General features: G+C 38.8%; 1 protein-coding gene across 12 annotated transcripts in view; it reads left to right on the top strand.

The window, feature by feature from the left end:
• Positions 1–18,021, top strand: part of LOC100387117 (coiled-coil domain-containing protein 144A) — a 106,336-nt gene that overhangs the window by 66,280 nt on the left and 22,035 nt on the right. For 11 of the 12 annotated variants that reach the window (XM_078374436.1, XM_078374447.1, XM_078374440.1 and 8 more), the window contains 2 exons: positions 9,662–9,811; positions 10,509–10,682. Coding sequence is in view for 1 of the 12 variants with exons in the window: in XM_078374441.1 (XP_078230567.1) it covers positions 9,662–9,811; positions 10,509–10,724 (366 nt within the window). In the remaining 11 variants the exon portion in view is untranslated. Of the gene's footprint in view, positions 1–9,661; positions 9,812–10,508; positions 10,753–11,938; positions 12,138–18,021 lie in introns of those variants that run through there. The other variant, XM_078374441.1, reaches the window with a different exon arrangement.

Genomic DNA, 18,021 nt, shown 5'->3' with positions numbered 1-18,021 from the left:
TGGTCAAATAAGACTAATTAACATATCCATCACCTCAAACATTTACCATTTCTTTGTGCTGTGAACTTTGAAAATCCAATCCTCTAGCTTTTAAAAACTATTAGTTGACCAAACCAGGTGTGGTGGTGCACACCTGTAATCCTAGCTTCTAGGGAGGCTGAGGCAGAATGGCTTGAACCGTGGAGGCAAAGGTTGCAGTGAGCTGAGATTGCATCACTGTACTCCAGCTTGAGTGACAGAGTGAGACTCTGTCTCAAAAAAAAAAAAAAAAAGAAAAGAAAAGTTAACCATATTCACCCTACAATGCAGAAGAACACTAGAATTCATTCCCCCTGTCTAGCTATCATTTCGTATCCATTAAACAACCTCTCCCATCTTCCACTCCCCCTTACCTGTCTCAGCCTCTGTTACCCACAATTCTACTCTATACTTCCAAAAACTTTTTTTTTTAATTTTAGCTTCCATATGAGTGAGAACATACAGTAGTTATTTTTCTGTGCCTGAATTATTTCACTTAATGTCACTTAATGTTTTCATCCATGTTGCTGTCAGTTCATGATTTTATTCTTTTTTATGGCTAAATAGTATTCCACTGTGTACATATACCACATTTTCTTTCTTTTTTTCTTCTCTATTTTATTTTATATATATATATATATTTTTTTTTTAATTGCATTTTAGGTTTTGGGGTACATGTGAAGAACATGCAACATAGTTGCATAGGTACACACGTTGCAGTGTGCTTTGCTGCCTTCCTCCCCTTCACCTATATCTGGCATTTCTCCCCATGCTGTCTCTCCCGAACTCCCCACCCACCGCTGTCCCTCCCCTGTTCCCCCAACAGACCCCAGTGTATCACATTTTCTTTACTCACAACCACAGTCATCTATTGATGAACATTTAGGTTGGTTCTGTAGTTTGGTTATTGTGAATAGTGCTGCAGTAAACATGGGGATACTGGTATCCCTTTGATATACTGAATGTCTTTCTTTTGGATAAATTGTAGTGGGATTACTGGATTATATGACATTTGTATTTTTAGTTTTTAAAGAAACTTCCACAGTTTTCCATAATGGCTATACTAGTTTAGAGTTTTCTTTTTCTCTCCAACCTCACCAGGGTTTTTAACTTTTTAAAAAATATATATATAGTAGCCATTCTAACCGTGGTGAGACGATGTCTCATTTGGAATTTTATTTCCATGTTCCTGCTGTCAGTGATGTTGAGTACTTTTCCATATATTTGTTGGCCATTTGCACCTCTTCTTTTTAGAAATGTCTATTTAAATTCTTTGTCCACATTAGGGGGATTAGTAACTGTTGTGTTAAGTTCCTAGTATATTCTAGATATTAGACCTTTCTCAGATGAATAGATTTGTAAATATTGTCTCCCATATTACAGATTGTTGGTTGTTCAACAAAGGATTTGCTGTGAAGAAACTTAATTTTAAAATAGCCTTACTTGTCTATTTTTGTTTTCATGCCTGTGCTTTTTTTGCATATTCCTGTGATAACTTAGCTTTAAAATCTTTGCCTTGACCTGTGTCATGAAGCATTTTTCCTGTATTTTCTTGTTGTAGTTTTATAATTTTGGATTTCATGTTTAAGTCTTTAATCCATTTTGAGTTGATTTTTGTACATGGTGAAAAATAGGGACCTGGTTTTATTCTTCTTTTTACAAATATCGGGTTTCCCTGGCTCCATTTGTCAAAGAGAGGGTTCTTTCCCCAATGTATGTTCTTGACACCTTTGTTGAAAATCCAGTGTCTATAAATATGTGCTTTTATTTCTGGGTTCGCTATTCTGTTCCACTGAATAGAGTTTAATTTTCTGTTTTTTATACCAAGACCATGCTTTTTTGGTTACCATAAGCTTATAATATATTTGAAGTCAGGTAGATTTCAAGGAGGTAGAGTGATGCTTCCAGCTTTGTCCTTTTCCCTCACTCTTGGCTTGTCTAGTCTAGCATTTTTGTGGTTCCATATAAATTTTAGGATTGTTTTTCCATTTCTGTGAAGAATGTTATTGGTGTTTTTTGTTGCAAGTTGTAATTTTCATCTTATTTATTTTTTCTCTTTCTTTCTCTTTTTCTTTTTTTTTTTTCTTTCTTTCTTTTTTTTTTTTTTTTTTGAGACAGAGTCTTGCTCTGTCTTCGGGTCCCAGGCTGAAGTGTAGTGGCACAATCTCGGCTCGTTGCAATCTCCGCCTCCTGGGTTCAAGCAATTCTCCTGCCTCAGCCTCCTGAGTAGCTGGAAACTACAGGCGTGCACCACCACTCCCAGCTAATTTTTGTATTTTTTAGTAGAGACGGTTTCACCATGTTGGCCAGGATGGTCTCGATCTTTTGATCTCGTGATCTGCCTGCCTCGGCCTCCCAAAGTGCTGGGATTACAGGTGTGAGCCACCACCTCTGACTTTTATGTTAGATTTAGGGGGTATATGTGCAGGTTTGTTACAATGGTATATTGCATAATGGTTAGGTTTAGGGTACAATTGAACCTATCACCAAGGTAGTGAACATGTACCTGGCATGTCATTTTTCAACTGTTGTCCCAACTCAATCCCTCTTCTTGTAGTCCCCAGTGTCTGTTGCTCCCCTCTTTATGTCCATGTGGACCCAATGTTTAGGTCCCACTGACAAGTGAGACATGTAGTATTTGGTTTTCTGTTTCCACATCAGTTTGCTTAGGATAATGGCCTCCAGCTACATCCATGTTCTTGCAGAGAACATTATTTTGTTCTTGTTATAGCTGCATAGTATTACATATTTTATGTGTGCTACATTTTCTTAATCCAGTGCACTATTGATGTGCTTCTGGATTGATTCCATATCTTTGCTATTGTGAATAGTGCTGCAGCCAACATATGGGTGCATGTGTCTTTTTGGTAGAATGATTTCTGGGAGGGAGTGGGTATTTAACCCACTAATGGGATTGCTGGGTTGAAGGCAGTTCTATTTTTAGTTCCATGACAGAAATCTTGAAACTGCTTCCCACAGTGGCTAAATGAATTTACCATTTTCTCCAGCAGTGTATTCGAATTCCCTTTTCGCTGTAGCAACTCTGCCAAAATCTGGGTCAATGTTGCTTATTTTTTGCCTTTTTAGCGATGGCCATTATGTTTGGTATGAGATGGCATATCATTGTGGCTTTGATTTGCTTTTCTCTGATGATTAGTGAGATGAGCTTTTTTTTCATGTTTGCCCTCTGCTTTTCTGTCTTTTTTTGGGAAATGTTTCTTTATGTATTTTGCCCGCTTTTATATATTTTTTTAAATTCTTGCTTGTTGATTTAAGTTTCTTATCGGTTCTGGATATTAGAACTTTGTTTAATGCATAGCTTGTAAATACTTTCTTTCATGATTTAGGTTGCCTATTTAGTCTCTTGAATGGTTCCTTTTTCTACGCAGAAGCTCCTTTGTTTAACTAGGTCCCAATTTTTCATTTTGACTTTTGTTGCAGTTGCTTTTGATGCCTTATTCATAAATTATATTCAGAGGCTGATTTCAAATAGTATGCTTCTTTGGTTTTCTTGTAGGGTTTTTATAGTTAGAAGTCTTTCTTTTAAGAATGTAATTCAGCTTTCATTCATTTTATATGTGGTGATAGCTAGGGGTCAAGTTTCATATTTCTGTGTATGGATAGCGAGTCATCCCAGCACCATTTATTGAACAGGGAGTCCTTTCCCCGTTGCGCTTTATCAAAGATCAAATGGTTATAGGCTTGTGGCTTTATTTCTGGGCTCTCTATTCTGTTCCATTGGTCTGTGTGTCTGTTTTTGTGCCAGTCCCATGCTGTTCTGTTCACTGTAGCCTTTGTTTACTGTAGTATAGTTTGAAGTTGGGCAGTGTGATGTGTCAGGTTTTGCTCTTTTTGCTTAGGATGGCTCTGGGTGTTTGGGCTCTTTTCTGGTTCCGTATGAAATTTTAGAATAGTTTTTTCTAATGCTATGAAAAATAACCTTTGTAGTTTGATAAGGAATAGTATTGAATTTGTAGATTGCTTTGGGCAGTATGGCCATTTTACTGATACTGATTGCTCCAATCTGTAAGCATGGAATGTTTTTGCATTTTTTTGGTGTCTGCTATTTGGTGTCATGACTTTTCAGCAGTGTTTTGTAGTTCTCCTTTTAGACACATTTCATCTCTGTGGTTAGATGCATTCCTAAGTATTTTGCTTTTTTGTGTATGGCTGTTGTAAATGCAATTACATTCTGGATTTGTCTCTCAGCTTGAACTTTATTGGTCTATAGAAATGCTACTGATATTTTTGCATTGAGTTTTGCATTCTGACTGAAGTCATTTATCAGTTCCAGGATAAACAGGCAGACTCTAGAGTTTTCTACGTATAGTATCAGATCATCAGCAAAGAGAGATAGTTTGGCTTCTTTTCCTTTTTGGATGCCTTTTCTTTCTTTCTTTTGTCTGATTGCTCTGGCTAGGTGGGAGTTCCAGTCCTGTGTTGAATAGATGTGGTGAGATGGGGCATTCTTGTCTTGTTCCAGCTGTCAAGGGGAATGCTTCCAACTTTTTTTGTTCTTTTTTCTTTAAATTTTTTCTTTATTATGTTATAGAGACAAGGTCTCACTGTGTTGCCAGGTTGGTCTCAGACTCCTGGCCTCAAGTGATACTCCTGTCTTCACCTCCCAACATGCTGGAGTTACAAGCATGAGCCACTGCACTCAGCGCCCACTTCAAGCTTTTGCCCATTCTGTGATTTCAGCTGCAGGTTTGTTACAAAGTGGCCCTTATTATTTGGAGGTCTGTTTTTTTGATGCCTAATGTGTTGATTTTTTTTCATGAAGGGATTATGGGTGTTATTGAAAGCTTTTTTGCATGTTTTGTGATTATCATATTTTTTTTTCCATTCTGTTTATGTGGTGAAACATTTATTGATTTGTGTACTTTGAACCAACCTTGCATCACAAGAATAAACCCTACTTGATTGTGGTGAAGTAAATTTTTGATGTGTTGCTGGGTTTCATTTGCTAATATTTTGTTGAGACTTTTGTGTCTACATTCATCAGAAATATTGGGCTGTAATTTTCCTTTTTTTCCATGAAAGCCACTGACTTTATTGATCTAAAAACTTTACAATGACAGTGACTGTTCTGCCAAAAAACGGAGCCAAATGGTTTCAAACTGGCTGAAAGTGAAGGTGGGGGTGAGGGATAGGCCCAGGATTCCATTCAGGAAAGCCAGTAACTGTCATCAGGGAACTGGCAATGGAAAAAGGAAGAGGGAGGCATGGAAGAGCGAGAATCCAAAAAAGTTGAAATGGTTAGGGGAGGAAACTCCCGCAGACCCTGGAGTATCTCGGAGGTGAGTAAGGCAATAGCAATCTTTTACTTTGCAGCGAACAGGGGAGGAGTTGGTATATTCTGGAGATATATACGAAAATAGCAATCTTTTACTTTGTAGCGGACAGGAGAAGAAACCCTACTCCGGAGATGAGTACGAAAATAGCAATCCTTTTTTTTTTTTTTTAAGATGGAGTTTTGCTCTTCTTACTCAGGCTGGACTGCAATGGCGTGATCTCGGCTCTCTGCAACCTCCGCCTCCTGGGTTCAGGCAATTCTCCTGCCTGAGCCTCCTAAGGAGCTGGGATTACAGGCACAGGCCACCATGCCGAGCTAATTTTTTTTTTTAAGATGGAGTTTCGTTCTCCTTACCCAGGCTGGAGTGCAATGGCGCAACCTCGGCTCACTGGAACCTCCGCCTCCTGGGTTCAGGCAATTCTCCTGCCTCAGCCTCCTAAGGAGCTGGGATTACAGGCACACGCCACCATGCCCAGCTAATTTTTTTTTGAGACGGAGTTTCGCTGTTGTTACCCAGGCTGGAGTGCAATGGCACGATCTCGGCTCACTGCAACCTCCGCCTCCTGGGTTCAGGCAATTCTCCTGCCTCAGCCTCCTGAATAGCTGGGACTACAGGCGCGCGCCACCACGCCCAGCTAACTTTTGTATTTTTAGTAGAGACTGGTTTCACCATGATGACCAGGATGGTCTTGATCTCTTGACCTTGTGATCCACCCACCTCGGTTTCCCGAAGTGCTGGGATTATAGGCGAGAGCCACCACACCCGGCCTGCTGAATTCTTTTATGTGCACAGAGAGACAGTGTGACTTTCTGTTTTCCAATTTGGATCCCCTTTATTTCTTTGACAATTTGTGTCTGTATCCTTCAGGGATATTGGCATGTAGTTTCCTTCTGTTGTGTGTGTCCTTGTCTGGGTTTGGCCTTAGAGTAATACTGACCTTTAGAATAAACTAGGAAGATTTTGGAATAATTTGCAAAACACTGCTGTTAGTTTTTCCTTAAAAGTTTAATAGAATTCAGCAGTCAAGTTATCCAGCTTTACACTTTTCTTTGTTGGGAAACTTTACTGCCGATTCAATTGCGTAACCTTTCCTTGGTCTGTTCAGGTTTCCATTTCTTCTTGGTTCGTTCTTGCTGGCTATGCACTTCCAGGAATGTATCCACTTTCTCTAGGCTTTTCAGTTTGTTGGCACGTAGTTGTGCACGATAGTCTCTCATGACCCCATGTATTTCTTTGGTGTCAGTTTTAATATCTCCTTCTCTGTTTCTCTTTTTTCTTGTTTAATATAGTTAGCAGTGTATCAGTTGTGTTTGTCTTTTCCTAAAACCATCTTCTAGTTTGAAGGATGTATTGTTGGTTTTGTTTTCTTACTCTACCTCATTCGGTCCTGCCCTGCCTTTATCATTCCTTTCCTTCTACTACATTTGAGTTTCCGGTCTGTTCTTGCTGTTTTGGTTTCTTAAGGTGCATTGTTAGGTTGCTTGTGTGAAGTCTTTCCCTTTTGTAGATGTAGCTGTTAATTGCTATAAATTGCCCTCTTAGTGCTTCTTTTGTCACTTTCTATAGGGGTTGGTTTTTTCCATTTTCATTTGTTTCAAGATTTTTTAAAAAAATTTTTCTTAATTTATTGATTGGCCCAGTCGTTCATTCAGGAGCATGCTGTTTAATTTCCATGTGTTTGTAGAGTTTCCAAAATTTTTGTCCTTGTTATTGATTTCTATATTTATTCTATTGTGGTTTGAGAAGATACTTGATTCCTAGGAGTTTTTAAACTCAGTATATGGTCTATTCTCTAGAATTTTCTATGTGCTAATGAGAAGAATGTGTATTCTGCAGCTTTTTAATGAAATGTTCTGTAAGTGTCTGCTAGGTCCCTATGGTCTGCAGTGCAGTTAATTTTGATGTTTCTTTGTCGATTTTCTGTTTAGATGATCTTTACAGCGCTGAAAGTCAGGTGATGGAGTCCTCATCTACTCTTGTACTGGGGACTGTCTGTCTCTTTAGTTTCAGTGATGTTTGTCTTATATATCTGTGTGCTCAGGTGTTAAGTACATATACCTTTATGACCGTTGTATACTTGCTGAATTGATCCTGTTATTATGTAATGACCTTCTTTTTCTCTTTTATGTTTTTTTTTTTTTGACTTACGATGTATTTTGTCTGATAGAAATACAGCTGCTCCTGCATGCTTTTGGTTTCCATTTGCAGCTGTGTAGTAAGTGTCCTTGCCTTCGGGTTCCAGTATCATTTTCTTCACTATCCTTAAAACCTCCCTACCCGCCTCTTCGAGGACCATCAGGCTTCCACTCACAGTCACTTTAAGACTCTTTTTGTTTTCATGCTTATTCTTCTGTAGGTCCTTTTAACTTCTGCTGAGCTCCTGGTCCAGTGGTAATCCTACGTGTTGAGTAGTTTTTGTTGTTATGCAGTCTATATGTAGTGTCCGTATCTGTATCAGTTACTTCTTGGTATGTAACAAAATGTCATGTCTCAAAACAACATCTATTTTGTTCATAAGCTGCAGTTATAAGCAAGGCTCAGTGGGGCCAGCTCACTTTTTCTTTACTTGGCATCAGCTGAGGTGACTTAAAGCTGCGGACTAGAATCATCTAAAGGCTTGTTCATTCACCTTTGTGGCATTTGAAGCTGCTTTTGGCGGACATTAGGTAGAGAAGACAACTCAAACACCCACCTATGTGAGGATTCACCATGTAGTTTGGGCTTTCGCACAGCGTGTTGGCTACATTTGAAGGACTAGAGTCCCTAGAGGAAGAGAGTCAGGTGGAAGCTGTATGACATTTTGTAACCCAACCTTAGCAGTCACACAGCAGTTCTGCCACATTATGTTCACGAGAAACCAGTTATTAATGCCAGCTTGTATTCAGGAGAGGGAATGTCACGGGAGAAGTGGCAAGCAATTTGCAGATGTTTCAAAACCACCACTTCACTTACCTTTTTAAAATAAAAAAGTCCTAGTCATTTCCTCTAAAGGAAAGCAGTTCTTTCCAACTCAGCACCACGGAAATTTCAGTGAGATTTTTTTGTTGTCATCGTTTAATGTGCTCTCTTATTTCGTGTAAAGCAGCAACGAATTACAAGACCGTGCTACTAAATTAGGCATTTTTATTCAGAAAAGCAGTACGGATCCTGCCATTCAACTTTTATACTGGGAGATGTGATTGCTTCTTAACTCCAAGTGTCATTACTTTTTGAAATGTAATTCAAATTAACTTAAGGCACTTGAAGTTCAGCAAGAGGTTTGTGGTGCTGGAATCCACTTTTTTTCATGATTTATTAGAGTCTTAATTTCAGAGTCTTATTATGGGAGCCATGTCTTGACTGAGGCTCAAATAATTTAATATGACGCCCCTAAACCTTCCATGCAAATTACAGAGGATGACAGTGGGTTAAAGGAGTAAGAGACTTGTGCTAAGGGGGTGACTTAGAGCCATTTTAAGGAGGAAAGCCATGAAATGATCATAGAAAAACAGAAGTTTAAGATCAAATCCAAATGTTATGTGGAAAAAATGATGAGAGTAAAGAATATATTTTTGTGAATTCTGGTGGTTTTAACTTTGTTTTTAATTTTCTGAGTAATCCAAGGGTCTGTTTTTTTATGAATCTACAACAGTATAGGTAATATTTTATTGCAACTGAATTCATTTAAAAAATGATTAGTTTTGGGCCGGGCGCGGTGGCTCAAGCCTGTAATCCCAGCACTTTGGGAGGCCGAGGCGGGTGGATCACGAGGTCAAGAGATCGAGACCATTCTGGTCAACATGGTGAAACCCTGTCTCTACTAAAAATACAAAAAATTAGCTGGGCATGGTGGCACGTGCCTGTAATCCCAGCTACTCAGGAGGCTGAGGCAGGAGAATTGCCTGAACCCAGGAGGCGGAGGTTGCGGTGAGCCGAGATCGCGCCATTGCACTCCAGCCTGGGTAACAAGAGCGAAACTCCGTCTCAAAAAAAAAAAATGATTAGTTTTGTGTTCGACCATTCTCTGTCTACTTTCTTTTATCTTATTTTCTTCCTGCCCACACTAGAGTGCAGTGGCACTGTCTCTGATCACTGCAACCTCCACCGCCCCAATTCAAGCCATTCTCCTGCCTGGACCTCCTGAGTAGCTGGGATTACAGGCACCCACCGCCGCACCCAGCTCATTTTTGTGCTTTTAGTAGAGACGGGGTTTTGCCATGTTGGCCAGGCTTGTCTCAAACTCCTGACCTTAGTTGATCCATCCACCTCGTTTTCCCAAAGTGCTGGGATTACAGGTGTGAGCCACCACACCCGGCCTCTGTCTGCCTCCTTCATTACCAAAGTATATTGTTTTTTGACTCATGCAGGATGACCTTACAGAAGCACAGGAAACTGCACCTTCACAATGTCCAGATCTGGACGCAGAGAATGAAGTTCTTCAGCAGATATTATTCTCTACAAAAGCGTTAGAAAAGAAATGTCAAACACTAGAGGAGGAGATGCAGCAGCTGAAACAGGTAATAGTAAATCTCAAAAGTTATATGGAGAGAAAAATGTTAGAACGTGGTGAAGCTGAACAGTATGAAGTGCCGATTGAAGAAAGATCAAGACGGAAGATAGTGGAAGAGTTAAAGGAAATCAGTCTCCTCTTGCACGTTGGTTCATTTGTCTGTAATGTGCTTTCATTCGTTTCGCTGCACATTCCATTGTGCATATATCCATCGTATATGTTTTCTGTACTTTTCTTACAGCAATTTGTTTGGCAGACTTCTAGAAGGCAGGTGATATCTGTTTCTCCATTTAAATATTTTCGTTTCCAACATTCTTATAACTAAATTGATCTTCCATAATAAGAATTCTCACTAGAAAATCATTGATTACTAAGGCCAGTATGCATACAAGAAGACTAATAGAAAAAGTAAAAAAGAAAAAATTGTGATTGAGAAATTATACCATACTCGTGAACTGCTTTTAAGTTACATTGTTCCATTTTTAAAATTTTAACTTGTTTCTGTCATTGTTTGGAGGATTGTTGTACAACCAATTATTAATTCAGTTGATACTGATGATAAATATGTGAAGCTTGAGCTTCTTTCTTTCTTCACATACTTAAAATTGTTCTCTGAATAACTGACTCCAAAGAAAAGGAAACAAATGCACAGTAATTATTCAAGTAATAATTACTTTCAAAATGTTCCCTTTTAATTATTTTAGACTCAAGCAGCATCTGAAGAACAGTTAGTGCAAAGGGTGAATGATATTCCTGCAGAGAAAACTCGGCTGGAACTCACAATCAAAGATCTGCAATCTGAACACTCCAGAGTAAAAACTTCGGAAGCTGAAAATAAAATCGAATTGGAAATGTATGAGAAACTCTACCAAGAAAAATTACAAGTTGTAAAATCCTTGTCAAATGAACTGAGAAGATAAGTCAGTGTACAGAATCATAGTGAATAAGGTAAGCTCATTAATTTGCCATCCAGAGCATAACTTCCAGTGAGACAGGTTCATGAGATTTGCGGGAAGTGAAAGCTAACTAGACTGTACAGTTTTTGAACATTGTAAATTATAAATAGTAAATGAACTTAACCTTTAAAATCTTAGTCCAGGACAGTTCATGTCACCGCTGTTTTTGGTTTTACGTGGCTTCCCCCAGCCCCTTAATATTCTTGTATAGTTAACCCGATCTATTAGGGTTTCTGCTAAATATTTGTGAAGCTTCGTAATTTAGACAGTGATATCATGATGAAAATTGTCAGTATTCCCTTAATTCAAAATATTAATGAATTTAATTAATTTTTGGAAGATGGCAGCTGAAAACCTTGGGTCAAGTACGACAACTCTGGGCACATTCTGGCACTGAGTAAATTCCCTTTGCTTGACTGTGATCATTAGAGAGCGCCTTGAGAAGAAGTGTCCTGTATAGTTCTTCCGCTCCACGTCAAGACACACTTGTGAAGTACAGAATGATTAACATAGGGTTGGAGGGACGTATCACTTACTAAGTGATTAAAAAAAAAAAAAGCACCTCGGTCAGCCTGAGGGGGTGTGTGGAAGACAGAAAGGGCAGGCCCCACCTCTGATGCGTGGGCCACAGTGTTAGGAGCTGATTTCGTTGATGCTGCTTTAGCTCTCTTTGATCTCAGCTGTCTTATTCTCCCCTAGGAAAAGTCTCCTTGAATGATTCCTCAATGCCAAATGCTCAATTTTTTCCAGATACTGGGTGAAATGTACAAGGGCAGTAAAAACAGTTGTTTGAAAATGTCTTTGACTGATAGTTTTTTAAAAATCTCTAGTATACTAAATACAAGTATTTCTAGCTTTTATTTTTTCCTTTTAACTTTTTAATTGTATATATTTAAAGAGTACAACATGATTTATTGTATATATTTAAGGAGTACAACATGATTTCTAGGGGGATTTCCAACAAACAAGTAGTTGTTCCCCCTAGAAATATATGTACTTCTTTAGAACAATGTTAAAACTGTAACTGTAGGTGTACTCTAACACATATTCAGAGTTAAAATATGGCTTACAGTATATTGCATTTACTTTTATGGCAACTTTTAGAAGACTTGAAGTCATTTAGGAATCATTTAGGAAAAAATGAAATACTAATTATTTGTCTTTTGTAATCTTCATAGAACCATGGAGATGACAGCAGAGGTCAGTCCCGAGCTTACTGTGGAGAAAGAGAAGACCAAATATCCAGCAACTGCTTCTACTGCAAGGCCAGTCCTAGTGTCACCTTCTGTTGGAAATCTTAGTGAACGTCTCAACAGAAGACATATTGAAGGAAAAAGCAGGTCTTCACATGAGAGCATGGAGAGCTTCATGTCGAGGGTTAGTTATATTATCTTTTTCCTTTGCTGTTTAGATTTCTGATAATAATTCTGGCATGTCACTTGCTGAAATACTCAGTTGTTTAATTGTGTTGTGTGTGGTAAGCAAAGGTAATCATTATCTCTGTTCATAAAGAGGAGACAGAAATTGTAGTGATTTTTGAATCCCCAGAGCTCTCATTCACAGGAGATTACTCCTTTGTTAACTTAATTCAGTAAAGGTAACCAAACTGACACATTTTACATGTCTTTAAAAACCACAATTAAGTTAGATTTTAACAAAGGTATACTTTGATGTGTGTGTCTTACTAATTGATTTTATGTTTGCCTGGGGTTCACTTTTAAAGGGTTTAGTGTGCCTGGGGTCACTTTGAAAGTTTTTCTGCATCATCATGACAAGGAGACCCAGGCATCTAGGATCACTGCATTTCATTAGAAAAAAAGGATGGCCGACTGGCCTCCTAAATCAGGTTCCTGTAAATAGCAGGCATGGTGTGGGGGAATCTCTCCAGAAGACATTGCTTTTACTTAAACAAGATCAAAACCCCATCCCACTCCTCCATGACCAAGACCCTTTCACATGTGCTTTCTAAAACTGTAAACCCAAGACCCTTTCATATGTGATTTCTAAAGCTGTAAACCCAAGACCCTTTCACTTGTAATTTCTAAGGCTGTAAACCTAAGATTCTTTCATGTGTAATATCTGGAGAATATGCCTATATAAAGGCAAAGCTTCTCTTTGTTAGGAGAGTGTAGTCATTTAGACAAATTGTCGCCTGGCTCCCGGCCGTAATAATAATAATAAACACCTCTTCCTTCGCAGTTCGGTGTTTGAGAGAGGTCTGTTTCTCCAGGCCACTTCTGCTTCAGTCTCAGGTTTTCTACCCCTCATCATATATGAATGATTGGTATCCACACACTAACCACACATGGATGTTTATTATTTAAACAGATCCAGCGTGAATACTTTTAATATGTTGTATAAACCTGCAACGCTTGATTAATCTCTGTTCTTTAAGTTAAAAGTTTTGTGATTTTCTCACATGAGTACACCTGTCATTGCTATTGCTCTTACAGCGTTTTAATCTCCATTTTTGTAAAATGTGTCTATTGCTATGCAATTGTACAGTGATTCTGAAATAAATAAATAACTGAATTTTTAAAGTAAAGCTCAGTTATGTCTCTCTACCTAGCCATAACTTGACGACCAAGATGGCAGTGATGTCAAGAGTCCTTCAGTAGCAAATGTGACCAAAGAGAATCAATTCTATTCTTTCTACCCCAAATGCCATCTAAAGCTGCACATGGACATCTACCATGGACCAGTAACAGGAACCTTTTAGTTCAACTATGTGGTTTTGTGACATGGTAAAGCCCTATAAAACTGCATACCTCAACGACACCTCAGCTTTCCATCGAAACTGCTCTCTGTAACTTAAATGTGACCGGCAAGCAGTCCAAACCCATGCCATCTTGGCCCCTGTGACTTGTAATCTCCATGCTACGCAGACAATGTGTTAACAAATGCTTATCTTGATTTTTGTGAACTGCTTAAGTAACAATCAGAATGTCAGAAGTCCCCTGGCCCTCGGAGTGTCCGGAGCCCCTCACCCTCATCTCCACCCAGGAGGTGATTTACAGAATCTACTAGCCCTCAGAATGTCCGAAGCCCCTCACTTCCACCCACGCCCCTCACCCTCACTTCCGAGGTGGTTGTACAGGTATAAAAGGTCTTGACACCCTCCTTTCGGGGCCACGGGTTGGAGAGACGTGAGTCCTCCGTGGCCGCCGGCAATACAGACCCTGCAATCTGGCATGCTTTTGTCTTGGTGTTGACTTTCTATGCTCACTCGACTACAACAGTTTCACTCAGAGTAAGTCTATTTCTGAGGATTTCCAAATAGATCCAAGAATGACAAGCTGTGTCAATAATAGAATTGGTAAAGAAAAAAAAGGAGTTCAGCTATGCTTAACTCAGATTAAGGTATTTGTCTTACATTTGTCCATTTTTCAACTGGAGGAAAATTATAAAAGCTGAGCACAGTGGCACATACCTGTAGTCCCAGCTACACCTGAGGCTGAGGGCAGAAAGATCACTTGAGCCCAGGAGTTCAAGTCTTCAGTGTGTAATGATTGTTCTGTAACACTGTAGCACTCCAGCCTGGGCAACATAGCAAGATTCTGCCTCTTATAAAAATTACAAAATTCATAAAACATTTGTATGAACAAAAATAGTTTTCTTTGTGTATATTTTTATTTTTTTAAATTTCAGTCAATGCACATTGGCTTATAGTTTCGGTGGTTTTGTTGTTGTTGTTATTTTATTTATTGGTTTTTGTTTTTGTTTTTTTTATAAGACAGGGTTTCACTATGTTGGTCAGGCTGGTCTTGAACTCCTGATCTCAGGTGATCCGCCCGCCTTGGCCTCCAAAGTGCTTGGATTACAGGTGTGAGCCACTATGTCCAGCCTGTTGGGGTTTTTTTTTTTTTTTTTTTTTGAGATGGAGTCTTGCTCTGTTGTCCAGGGTGGAGTGCAGTGGTGCAATCTTGGCTCACTGCAACCTCTGCCTCCTGGGTTCAAGTGATTCTCCTGCCTCAGCCTCCCAAGCAGCTGGGATTATAGGTGTACACCACCACACCCAGCTAATTTTTGTATTTTTAGTGGTGATGGGGTTTCATTATATTGACCAGGTTGGTCTTGAACTCCTGACCTCATGATCTGCCAGCCTCAGCCTCCCAAAGTCCAGGGATTACAGATCTGAGCCACCATGGCCTGGCTTAGTTTTGGTGTTTTTATGATCTCCTAAATGCATAGAAAATTAGCATAGGCCCACATGGAATGAGGCCTCCACCTTGTTGTGTTTACCTGGCTATTTCATGTTCTAACATATCACAGAAGAGCAAATCTGTGGTTTCTTATTCAACATTGCAGCCAAATAGCTTAAAAGGCAATGAATTAAATTATTGTTTTAATACATAGATTTCAAAAGCCCAGCTAGCTGAGATTTTTAATCATATTGTTTGCTTAGGTTTTCTTTTTCTGAAAAAAAATAAGATGATTAGCATCCAAATGCTTCAGTCATGAAATTGTACCACTGGGTACAAAAGGAAAATGAATGTTAAATAAATCTGTAAATTGTTAAGCATGATACAAATATAATGTTCTCATTAGTACTGTGAACCTTCAAAATTTGAGACAGGCCTCAGTTAATTGAGAAAGTTTTTTTTGCCAAAGTTGAGGACACATGCCATGACACAGCCTCAGGAAATCCTGATGACATGTATCCAAGGTGGTCGGGGCACATCTTGGTTTTATACATTTTAGGGAGACAGGGGGCATCAATTAATATATGTAAGAAGTACATTGGTTCAGTCTGGAAAAGTGGGACAACTTGAAGCAAAGGGAGGAAGACTGGAAGTTGGGAGGGGGCTTCCTTCCAGATAGGTGAGAGACAAACAGTGGCATTCTTTTGAGTTTCTGATTTGCCTTTCCGAAGGAGACAGTCAGATACGCATTTATCTCAGTGAGCAGAGAGATAACTTTGAATAGAATGGGAGGCAGGTTTTCGCTAAGCAATTTCCAGCTTGAGTTTTCCTTTTAGCTTAGTTATTTTGGGGCCCAAGATATTTTTTCTGTTCACAGTACTTACCAGAAAAGTGAGGTAATGTATTATTTTACAAGATGGTGATGAGAGAGTATAAAAAGCAGATCTGATGCAAGGGAAGATTTTTTAGGAACTATTTTTTCTCAATTTTCTGGGGCCTTTCACTGGCCAGGAAAAAACTGGAGTCATTAACACTCAAGACCCCTTTCCTAAGCTTTTGGGTCCCAGAGGCACTCCCTCCCTGTGTCCTGGGTCTGTCCCTTTTCCCTCTGCTTTCACATCTGACCTGGGATCTCTTTCCCAAAGGCTGTTGCCCTCCACTGTCATTTATGTGGTGAAATAGTCAAGGGTCAGGGAAAGGCTGGAAGAGAATTGGTGCAGGGGGAAGCCACTCCGGGAGTGGAAAGGGGCAGAGACTTCTACCATGTACCTATTTCTGAGTTTGAAGATAAAATGACCTTTATTTAAAGTTGTTATACAAAAGTATTCTCTCTCTACAGAGTTAGGATTTCTTCAGTATAAAAGTAAGCAATTTGTTAAGGAGAGTATCTCATTTTTATGTTAACAAAATTGAGGTAGTATGAAAGTATTTGTGAATGGGGTAGAAAGAAATAATACAATCTATTACACTGGTAAGATTTAGCAGAAGAGTTTTTGGGAGAAAAGATAACTTTACAGTAGAGTGTTTTAGTTTGAGTTATGTAAAAATGTACTTTTACATAGTGCTTATGGCTGGCAATATCTAGGGGTTCTTTGAAGAAAGGCTTCCCCCTTTATCTGGTATTGAGTTACTTCTTTTATAAGGCCTGGCTGGTAATGCTGTTGTCATGTTGTTATACCAGAGCGACAACAGAAAGTTAACACCAAGACAAAAGTATGCCAAATTGCAGGGTCTTTATTGCTGGCGGCCACGGAGGACTCACGTCTCTTCAACCCGTGGCCCTGAAAGGAGGGTGTCAAGACCTTCTATGCCCATAAACCACCTCCTGGGCGGGGGTGAGGGTGAGGGTGAGGGTGAGGGTGAGGGGCTTCGGACATTCCGATTGTTACTTAAGTGGTTCATGGAAGTTAAGCATTAGTTTACGCATTGTCTGGGTAGGGTGGAAATGACAGACCTTAGTTACTTATTACAAGTTGCAGGGGCCAACATGGCGTGGGTTTGGACTGCTCGCCTGTCACATCAGGGTTACAGGGAGCAGTTTCAACAGAAAGCTGAGGTATAGTTGAGGTATGCGGTTTTACGGGTCTTTTACCATGTCACAATGTTACTTACTCTGTAAAGCCTGTTTATAATGTTTTTGTCACAGAAATGTTACGGAAAGGAGGCTCAAAATATTGGTTAACCTGTTAGTCAAAAAAAAATTGACACCTAAAATTTATAAAGGCATTAGATATCATTATCATTCTCGCCACAAACCATCTCAGACCCTTTCTGGGCCTTTAGTGAGAGAGTGCCTATTCTACAAAAGATTTAATGAGAGCACTCTAGATAGAGACACTGACAATAAGTTTGAAATATTCCCACACCTTTCATAATTAAGTAGATAACTATAACTTGTCAGATCCTTCAAAAATGGATACTAATTTCTGAAAAGAAATCAAAGTTGCAAAATCAGAGTTGCAGTTAAATAACTATATTGTTTTCCTAGTTTCTAATTCTAGACACGAATCAGTTAATGAAACTAAGATTGAAAACTGGCTCTAACCTATTTTTATTCTTGTTTTCATGTAAATTTTCTGAAATCTTTGTGTCCATATGAATAAAGAAATGTTAACCATAATAGTATAATATTTTTAATCTTTTGCCAGTGGAATATATTCACATGCCATCACAACGACACTGCTTTCTTCAAGTGTGTATTAAAGATTCTGTGCTGAATCGATAGTAAAGGACATACGTTAAAATTATTATTTTATACAAGTGAAGAATGGTTCATTTTAAGGAACTATTTATTAAAGTGAAAAACTGATTAGACTTTTATGAAGCGCAGAGTTTTGATAAGAATGGGAAAGTAATGCACTCATTGTAAAATATGAGTTGAATTGTTTAACCTTTGTACTAATAAGGGAAAACCTCACACTTTTGAAATGACATTGTTCAACAGACCAATATTAATTCTGCTTTTATGAGATTAAACAGCACAACACATATATGTTCCCCTTTATCTAAACTTAAAATATGAATTTATGTGATTTTTTTTAAAAGCAATCTTCAAGTTAGGTTTAGTCTCTGAAAGTATTATATAAAGGCCACATTTTGTAATTGATACTTCTTACCAT

Source organism: Callithrix jacchus, chromosome 5, assembly GCF_049354715.1.
Source record: "Callithrix jacchus isolate 240 chromosome 5, calJac240_pri, whole genome shotgun sequence".
NCBI lineage: Eukaryota > Metazoa > Chordata > Mammalia > Primates > Cebidae > Callithrix > Callithrix jacchus.
This window is presented reverse-complemented; position numbering and strand designations above follow the sequence as displayed.